The following is a 9,172-nucleotide window of genomic DNA, read 5'->3' on the forward strand; positions in this document are numbered from 1 at the left end:
GTGATGGTTTCGTTCGGTTTCAACAGATCATAATAAATAACACCGACCTGGTCCCACCAAATACACAGCATAACCTTCGCAGCGTAGATATTCGGCCGAGCCGACGACGTAGAAGCATGACCGGGCAGTCCCCATGACTTTCTTTTCTTTGGGTTCCTGTAATGAATTCATTTTTCATCACCCGTCACGATGCGATAAAGAAAACCCTTTCTTTTTTGCCGCTGGAGCAATTGTTCACAGGTAAAAAAACGACGCTCAACGTCCCTTGGCTTCAAATCATAAGGAACCCAAGTTCCTTACTTTTGAATTATTCTCAATGCATGCAATTGCTTGGAAATGGCTTGGCGGTTAACTCCTAATACTGAAGCAAGCTGTTCTTGCGTTTGGCACGGACCCTAATTGAGCAATGCCTCCAATTCAGCGTCTTTAACTGTTTTTGGCCTTCACGCGGATGGTCGTTAATATCGAAATCATCGAAGCGACGGAACCAATCACGGCACGTTGTTTCACTTAGAGCAGCATCTCCGTAAACTTTTTGGAGCTCTTGATGCGTTTCAGCCGCCGTTTTCTTCGAATAAAGTAAGAAAATTAACACTTCCCGTAAATGACGATTATTTGGCACAAAATCAGACATTTTCGCACAATTAAAAGTATATGACGCCAAATCAAAATCACTAACGTGTCAACGCGGTTTGTTTACCATATGTCTAAGCTTGGTACATGACGTTTTGGATATGTCTAAATCGACCAGCACTTACTGCTGGAGCCATCTATTGATAAACAGCGGGAACTTAGTTGCGCACCTAATACTATACATCACGAGTTTTTAGAAACAATAGCACTTTTCTTGTCACAGAGAGAGAGGAAGAGAGAGAGAGAGAGAGAGAGAGAGAGAGAGAGAGAGAGAGAGTGAGAAGGGGGGGGGGACTCTTGTGAGTTGTATCAGCTGAACGCAGCAGGCACCTCACGACACATCCGCGCATAACGGTGAGTGCGCCACTTTTGCCTACTATTTGTACTTGACCCCCTGATACCCAAACTTAATCATCTTATGTTTCAAAATTTAAGTATTTACTAAATTTTTGCTAAAAGAAAAATCGTCTTAAAATTTGACCAGAAATTCGTCTTTTGAATGATAACGGGTTATTCTGAATCACCCTGTATAATCTTGCTATATTTATCAATATTATATATATATATATACACACACCCAGATAGCACAGGACATCCTATGGACATCCATTTTAGGTCCATTTTACGTCCGCACGCCCATGGACATTAAATAGACGTCCACTGTGTGTCTAATTTTGGACGTCCATTAATGACCAATTTTTGGACATCCATAGGATGTTCGGATTTGGATGTCAATCAAAGCGCGCTATTTTTTATATATAGCGCACATGCGTAATATTTGATTCAATATTTTTAAGTGAAATGTTAACAAACTCTTACTAAAATAGTGTAATTTAAAGATTTGACATAAAATAAAAGTGCTAAATGTGCTGTATTATCTTATAATAGTACGGTATTTTGAATAATGCGCTGTATTTTTCCCACTAAATTATTGCCATACGCGCAGATTGACAACATTTTCTCATTAAGAAAATTGCGATCTGTCTGTTAACGATCGTGATAATAGACCAGGGATGCCCAACTGGCAGTTCTCGGGCCAGATTGGAAGACTTCACGGTCCAAATCCGTAGGTAGAATATTATGCCGACAGAGTAATTTATCCATATTTGAATAATTGTCAATTAAGAACAGATAATGGTTTCAGAGTAAAATTACAGAAAAACTACCATACAGGTACATCAATACTTGAATCGATTCCTAATATAAATATGGTAAGTGATTTTCCATCAGATCCAATGCATTTAATATTCCTGGGAATTGTAAAAAAACTTGTAGTTTCTTTATGGTGTTATGGAAAACCAAAAACAAAACTATCTTTTTATGAAATGTCTGAAATATCAAAGTTATTAATAGACCAAAGAAAAAAATATACCTTGCGAATTTAATAGAAAATCAAGATCATTATTCGAAAGTAAAAGATGGAAGGCACCGAATTTAGAACATTTTTATTATACACAGGACCTGTTATTTTAAAATCTATACTTAATCAGGACAAATATTTAAATTTTTTAACTTTGCATGCATCTACCACAATTTTATCAAATTCGAAACATATAGAACAGTATTTAGATTATTCCAATTCTTTATTGCAATATTTTGTACAAACCTTTATTACTTTATATGGAAAAGAAAATGCATCGCATAATCTTCACCATTTATTACATATTTGTGATGATGCCAAAAAATTCGGAACTCTTCAAAACTTTAGTGCTTTTCCATTCGAAAATTATTTACAGTCCATATTAAAAAAGATTCGCAATAATAAAGTATTAGAACAAATTATTTATCGTATTAGTGAAAAAAACTATTGTACAAATCGTACTTTAAAAGAAATGAATAATGAGCCTGAATTTTTAAATCCACATTTTAATGGTCCACTTATCGATTCTTATGAATGCAATCAATTCAGTAAAGTGAAATTTAAACAGTTTATTTTGAAAATATATGAACCTGATAATTGCTGTATTTTAAAGAATGGAGATATTATCGTTATTAAAAATTTTGTTGTAAATAATGAAGGCACTGCTGTAATTGGAAATAAATATAAGACCCTTACAGATTTTTATACCATGTAAATCGTCAAAACTAAACATATGTTTAATAAATGATGTCGGAAATTTAAAATCTTGGAATTTAGAACAAATTACCAATAAATGTGTAAAACTAAAATTTAAAAATAAGTTTGTAGTTTTTCCTTTGTTACATTTGGAATAATATTTTGTAATTTTTCTTTTTCTTTTCTGCTAATTTTTTTTTCCAAAAAAGTTGTAATCTTAGATAATATAATCAAACCCTGTAGTTCTGGCATTTTGAAATGTTTGTGCATTTCTATATATAGATGTTTATATGTGTGAATACGTATGTGTGAGTGTGCATATACAAATTTTGTTTGTACATTATTACGACGGAAGACTTTCGTTTTAGAATATACGTACAGATGATAAATTTAGCTTTTCTTTATTAGACTAAATACTGCTTAAATTTTTGTAATATGCACAGAAATGGAGAAATTGTGGACAGTTGTACAATTCATTGATGAAGATGCCGTTGAAGCTGTCCCATCTACTTGGATTATTAATAACAAATGTTATTGGCCGCCGTTTCCAAAAGAAAAAGTTGTTGCAGCAATTAAAAAACATGCTGAACCTAATACATGTTGGCCTTCATGATATCAAAACTTTCAGAAACAGCAGTTAGGGTAAATACAAAATGAATATTCAAATGCATACTACTTTCTTACTCAATAATATAATTAATCAGTAACATTGTTATTTTCTATTATAATACTATTAATGTTTACAAATTTTTAGGTAACTATGGAACAGCCAGGGAAAAAGCTAGAAAAGCTGAATTTACATCAGAATTAAATTCTGATACTGAGCGAGAGAGAGAAAATATCAAAGCCCCAAAGAGAAAAATTGACTCAAAAATGTTGTCTTCATGTTCAGATGATTCTGATGAAGAGTGTATTAACACTAAATTACCTACGCCTCCAATTATGCAAGGTCGGTTTTAATATTAGGAGTATAAATTGAAAACCGCCGTTTTTTGTCAAAATTTGAGGATTGATTGTTGAAAAATGGTTACATACTTATTCTTGAAAGTATTGTCCATCGCTGGCCACTACTTTCTCCCACCTTTCGGGCAGCATACGAATCCCGCGTCGAAAAAACTGCTCGTCTTTTGCGGCGATCCACGAATCGACTCAGTTTTTGGCCTCTTCGTAATAATGGAAGTGCTGCTCAGCCAGGCCATGCGCCATTGATCGGAACAAGTGGTAATCTGAAGGGGCGATGTCAAGAGAATACGGCGAATGAGGTAAGACGTCCCATTTCAATGTTTCCAGATAGGTTTTAACGACCTGAGCAACATGTGGCCGAGCGTTGTCGTGCAGCAACATCACTTTTTCGTGTCTTTGCTCGTATTGTGGCCGTTTTTCCTGCAATGCTCGACTCAAACGCATTAGTTGTGTTCGGTAGCGAGCTCCTGTGATGGTTTCACCCGGTTGCAACAGCTCATAATAAATCACGCCGAGCTGGTCCCACCAAATACACAGCATGAGCTTCGAGCCATGGATGTTTGGCTTGGCAGTCGAAGTTGATGCATAGCCGCGATAGCCCCACGATTTTTTTCGCTTTGGATTATCATAATGGATCCACTTTTCATCGCCGGTTACAATACGATGCAGAAAACCCTTCCGTTTTTGCCGTTGGAGCAGCTGTTCGCACGCGAAAAAACGCCGTTCGACGTCTCTCGGCTTTAATTCGTATGGCACCCAGTGTCCATGCTTTTGGATCATTCCCATGGTTTTCAAACGATGTGAAATAGCTTGTTGAGTCACGCCCAATGAATCTGCAAGCTCCTGTTGCGTTTGAGATGAATCTTCATTCAGTAATGTTTCCAATTGTGCGTCTTCAAACTTTTTCACCTGTCCGGGACGCTCCTTGTCTTCTACGCCGAAATCACCACTTTTGAAGCGTTGGAATCATTCTCGACACGTTCTTTCACTAATGGAAGCCTCACCATAAGTTTTTACAATCATTCGACGCGCCTCAGCCGCAGATTTTTTCGAATTGAAGGCAAAAAGCAAAACTTCCCGCAAATGACGCTTATTGGGCACAAATTTCGACATTTTCGATCACAAAAAAATATATAACGCCGATAAAAATTCATAACTGCAATGATAAGGAATTGTTGCCAGATGCCCAACCTTACATTTAAAATTTTTGATCTAACGTTTGGCGCCAGTATTTACCGCTGGCGCCATCTACTGGAAAACGGCGGTTTTCAATTTGTACTCCTAATATTTTAAATATATTATAATATTCTAAATAATATTAAATTATTACAACATTTATTATTCCAATATCTATTTTTGGATTTTTTAATCTATTTCTGAATTTTTAATTTGTCGTATACATTTTAGAGGCTATAGTTTTTCAATATTGTTTTTTAAATATAAACACATTCCTATCGAATTCAATTAAAATTTGTTGAATAATTTACTGCTAATAGATTATTATACGAATACAACAAAAAATTCGGTGCTAATTGCAAAACGTTAAAATATTTGCTTTTTGTAATCATTGTAGTATAAAATTTCATTTAAATATTTATAAGACATAATAAGATTAATCAATGATAGAACAATTTTTATTGACAAAGTTCAATAATAAGATAAATATGCCAAATAAGATAAATTTTGGAGATAAACAATATTATATAACAATAAGGAAACAAACAGATATGTGAACACACAACTGATTTAAAAATATCATATTTAACAATATTTTAAATATAAGCCAATAAAAAAAACTTATTAACTAGATTTTATATCGATGTATGCCTTTCGAAAAATTTACATACAACTTTGCTCTAACATTGAGTAGCCAATATCTTAACATTTTATACAATAATTAGCATTAGATTTTCTATATTGTGTTTAATAATATGACATCTTGTATATCATTCAATAAAAAATTATCTAATAAAATGTGCTAATAATACATTTCTAACATTGTGCATCGTAAATAAAATAAAGGTTATTATAATTATTTTATAGAATTGGAGAGTACAAGTTCTGTAAACACAAAAAGCAACAAGTCTAAATTAAAATCACGAAAGTTACCCGATGAAAATACAAATAACAGACGGTTTATGATTTAAATGGTTTTGTGAATACTTTGAATGTTATTTTGCAAAACGAAAAATCTAATGGGAATAATGAAACAGAACATGTCCACAAAAAAAATGGTATGTATTTATTCTTTCAAACTCGCACATTATATACATATGTATGTAGTATGATTTTTCGTAGGTACATATGTTTCTGCTATCAATTGTAATTTAAAAAAATAATTTTGACTTTTATTTTTTATAATGGAATAGTATTATACCTATTGTATAATTATTAATATTATAATTATTATATTATAATAATCGTCTTTTTTATCATCAATATTATAATTACTGTTACATTATCATATTCATTATCATTGTGTAATCCTTATATTTATATTAATAATTTTTTTATTTTTATTTGAAAAAAAGGAAAAAGTTTTTGTTCCCTTTTTTCCGTGTACTTCAAAAATAATAATCCATATCATTGACTTCTGCTGATAGTATGAGCATTAATTTATCAAATAAATTGAAGTCTTTAAAAATATTGGAAATTGAGTAAGTAAAAAGTAATATTATCTTTTTTTTTATTTACAGCAGAAGAATATTTCCAAGAAATTATTCGTCAGCAGACATATTTCAAGACGCAATTATGGCAAATTGCAGGTGATTTTAAAGTTATGAAGGATAAACTCTTGCAACAATTTCATCAACGACCCAATGAGTATCAAAGAGAGGAATCTATTTTTTCTGTTTTTCAACTTCCTTTTAACACTGTTGATGACTTAGAACAGCGACTTGAGGATTTTTTAAACCAAGCGAAAAATTTTGAAGCATCGGTAATATACTACTTCATAAGCATTTAATATACACATATATAATACATTATTTGTACAAATACAAAATTGTTGCTATTTTAGTACATGTGATCTGTTTTTGTTTTAATTTGGAGAAAGCTTTATTAAACATTTTTTAAGAATAAATAACTAATTCTTTTTCCAATTAAATTTTATTCATCAACAATATTTTTTAACAATAAAATAATAACAACGACTTTTTTACAATAAAATAATATATTCATTAATATTTAAAAATTGCAATTAATTTAAAATTGTAAATAAATTTTTATTTAAAACTAAATTTAATTTAGAGTAAGTTAAAATTGAAAAGAAAAATTAATTAAACCAAATTTTTAAAAATTGAATATGTCATAATATTAAAATAATTTAACTTAAAATTAAATACTTAATTTAGAACATAAATTATAAATTATTGAAGTGACAGATTTTTTCCAAATTTCTTTTAATTTTACTTTTACTAAACTTCAATTTTAATTTATGTTTATACTAGAATAATATATCTAATTAATATTAATACATTAAACGTAGATATATAATTAAATTAATATAAAGCATGTTTGTTACATTTGTAGTTCGTAAATTAACGATTTATTTTATAACGAGATAACATTTAATGTAGGTTAAAGAAGTATCTCGAATTGGAGGAAAAAATCCTTACGAATTTATAAAGCGCAACTGTACTCATTTATTGACCAACGAATTAGCAGAAAAATATAGCTGGCTAGGGGCAAGGCAAAAATGAAAATTTGCTCCTTTAAAACTTGCTGATTTGTTAATTGATAAGCGCCCAATATTATAAAAAGTCAATTATCTAGTTTACTGATAAAAATATTTTTATTTGAATAGTTAATTTTCATTAATTCTTATCAAAATATGTCTAATTGAAAAAAAATTTATAGAATTATTTATAAATTAATACATATATTTTATAACAGTTGCCGGTCAGGAAACTGATTTCAATTGTACCAAAAAAGTTTTGGAAGAAGCGATTCAAAAATGGCTACAAAGAGCAAAGGAAAGAATGACTGCTGAGTTGAAGAAGTTGTAAGACTAAAAGTTAATGAGTTTAATATTCTTTTTTTTAATATTACAAATATTTTTGTTTTTTGTTTTAATAAGGCGCGGTTGCATCAACGTTATTTTGACTTTACACAAAACTTAAATGTGTTTGTCTTTATTTATTTAGAAAGCGGATAAAGACAGATAAAGGCATGTTTAAGTCTCGTTTAAAGCCAAAATAACGTTTGTGAAATCGGGTAAATGTACTAATATACATTTGTATTTTCGATATACGTTCTTGCTATTTAAACGATTAATTTTAAGTATTAATTTCATTTTAAACAATTTATTATAATATATACATCCGTATTTTCTGTATGATTATAATATTATGTTAATGTAATAATTCAAATGTTTAATTTTAGGTATTTTAAACCGAGCCTTTGAGTTTTTCTTTATTAATTATTAAGTTATAACGATACGCCCCTCCACCGTCCGTGCGCCTCCGTTCCGTCCACCGAACAACGAACGCCGAGTGCAGCCGGGGACCACGTGCGCGCACGACCGAACTTCGACGTGCGGCGACACGCGCGCCGATCGTGACGTTCCGTAACACTCCCACTCCGGCTCAGCCGACCGAGCGCGCGGATTGGCTTGCTCAGCCGCGCGTTCGGATATATAAGCCGGCAGTGGGAACGCAGAGATCAGATCCGTCCGACTATCCGACTCGACCGAGCATTCTCGATCGCTTCCTTAAGACGAGCATTCTCGTCGCACTCCAGCATCCTCGACGGGCATTCCCGTCGGTACCCCCGGCCGAGTATCATCGACCAGTCAACTCAGATATCCTCGACGAGCATTCTCGTCGTCATCACCGGCCGAGCATTCTCGACCAATCACGTCCGAGATCCTCGACGAGCATTCTCGCTATTCTCACCGGCCGAGTATTCTCGACCAATCACCGTCGTCCTCGAATACCTTACTGTCAAACCGACGAATCTCGTAATCTAGTCATCGACAGGGCACAAGCAACCTGTCGATCGAGCGCCCCACTTGCACGGGACGCGCTCGGGCGAATCGCGGCGGCGACCGCGCCGGCAACAACCCGCACTTGCGCACGCGCTTACACCACCGCGCTAGTCACTCCCGCCGCGCCCCGCGACTCCCCGACCGTACGGGCGTACAGCCCGCATAGCTCACCGCGTAGTTATCCTACCTCTGTAAATAAATACCCACATAGAAATTGACCTCCAGTGGATGTCCGTCGCCCTTCCATAGCTCCATGGGACCTCTATCTCCATGATGGAAGTCAGATGGACGTCCATTAGAAGTCCATGAAACCTCCATAGCTCCATGGGTTTGTACTTCCATCATGGAAGTTAGATGGACGTCCATTAGAAATCCATGAAACCTCCATAGCTCCATGGAATTTTACTTCCATCATGGAAGTCAAATAGATCTCCATTAGACATCCATCCAACCTCCATAGCTCCATGGGATTTTATTTTCATCATAGCAGTCAGATGGACATCCATTAGAAGTCCATGAAACCTCCATAGCTC

At 33.7% G+C, this 9,172-nt stretch overlaps 1 protein-coding gene across 4 annotated transcripts; it reads left to right on the top strand.

Moving 5' to 3' along the window:
• Nucleotides 1-3,396: 3,396 nt before the first annotated feature.
• Nucleotides 3,397-7,411, top strand: LOC120358048. Of its 4 annotated transcripts, XR_005575007.1 has the most exons (4): nucleotides 3,405-3,638; nucleotides 5,696-5,886; nucleotides 6,349-6,590; nucleotides 7,231-7,398. XR_005575007.1 is itself a non-coding variant. In XM_039450540.1 (3 exons), the coding sequence occupies exons 1-3, from the start codon at nucleotides 3,563-3,565 to the stop codon at nucleotides 7,277-7,279; spliced, it is 357 nt and encodes a 118-aa protein (XP_039306474.1). In that variant the 5' UTR covers nucleotides 3,397-3,562; the 3' UTR covers nucleotides 7,280-7,411. The 4 variants fall into 4 exon arrangements, 3 of the variants coding, with proteins under 3 accessions (XP_039306474.1, XP_039306473.1, XP_039306471.1); XM_039450540.1 differs by lacking the exon at nucleotides 5,696-5,886 and having other exon boundaries at nucleotides 3,397-3,638; nucleotides 7,241-7,411; XM_039450539.1 differs by lacking the exon at nucleotides 5,696-5,886 and having other exon boundaries at nucleotides 3,398-3,638; nucleotides 7,238-7,411.
• The last annotated feature ends 1,761 nt before the right edge of the window (nucleotides 7,412-9,172 follow it).

The sequence above is a fragment of the Solenopsis invicta genome, chromosome 6 (genome assembly GCF_016802725.1).
Source record: "Solenopsis invicta isolate M01_SB chromosome 6, UNIL_Sinv_3.0, whole genome shotgun sequence".
Taxonomy (NCBI): Eukaryota; Metazoa; Arthropoda; class Insecta; order Hymenoptera; family Formicidae; genus Solenopsis; species Solenopsis invicta.

Excerpts from the sequence above, each read along its gene's own strand:
- LOC120358048 (XM_039450537.1), top strand. The coding sequence starts at position 3,563 with ATGTTGTCTTCATGTTCAGATGATTCTGATGAAGAGTGTATTAACACT. Across the intron at positions 3,639-6,348 it reads TACGCCTCCAATTATGCAAG|CAGAAGAATATTTCCAAGAA; the intron begins GTCGGTTTTAAT and ends TTTTATTTACAG. Across the intron at positions 6,591-7,230 it reads CGAAAAATTTTGAAGCATCG|GTTAAAGAAGTATCTCGAAT; the intron begins GTAATATACTAC and ends CATTTAATGTAG.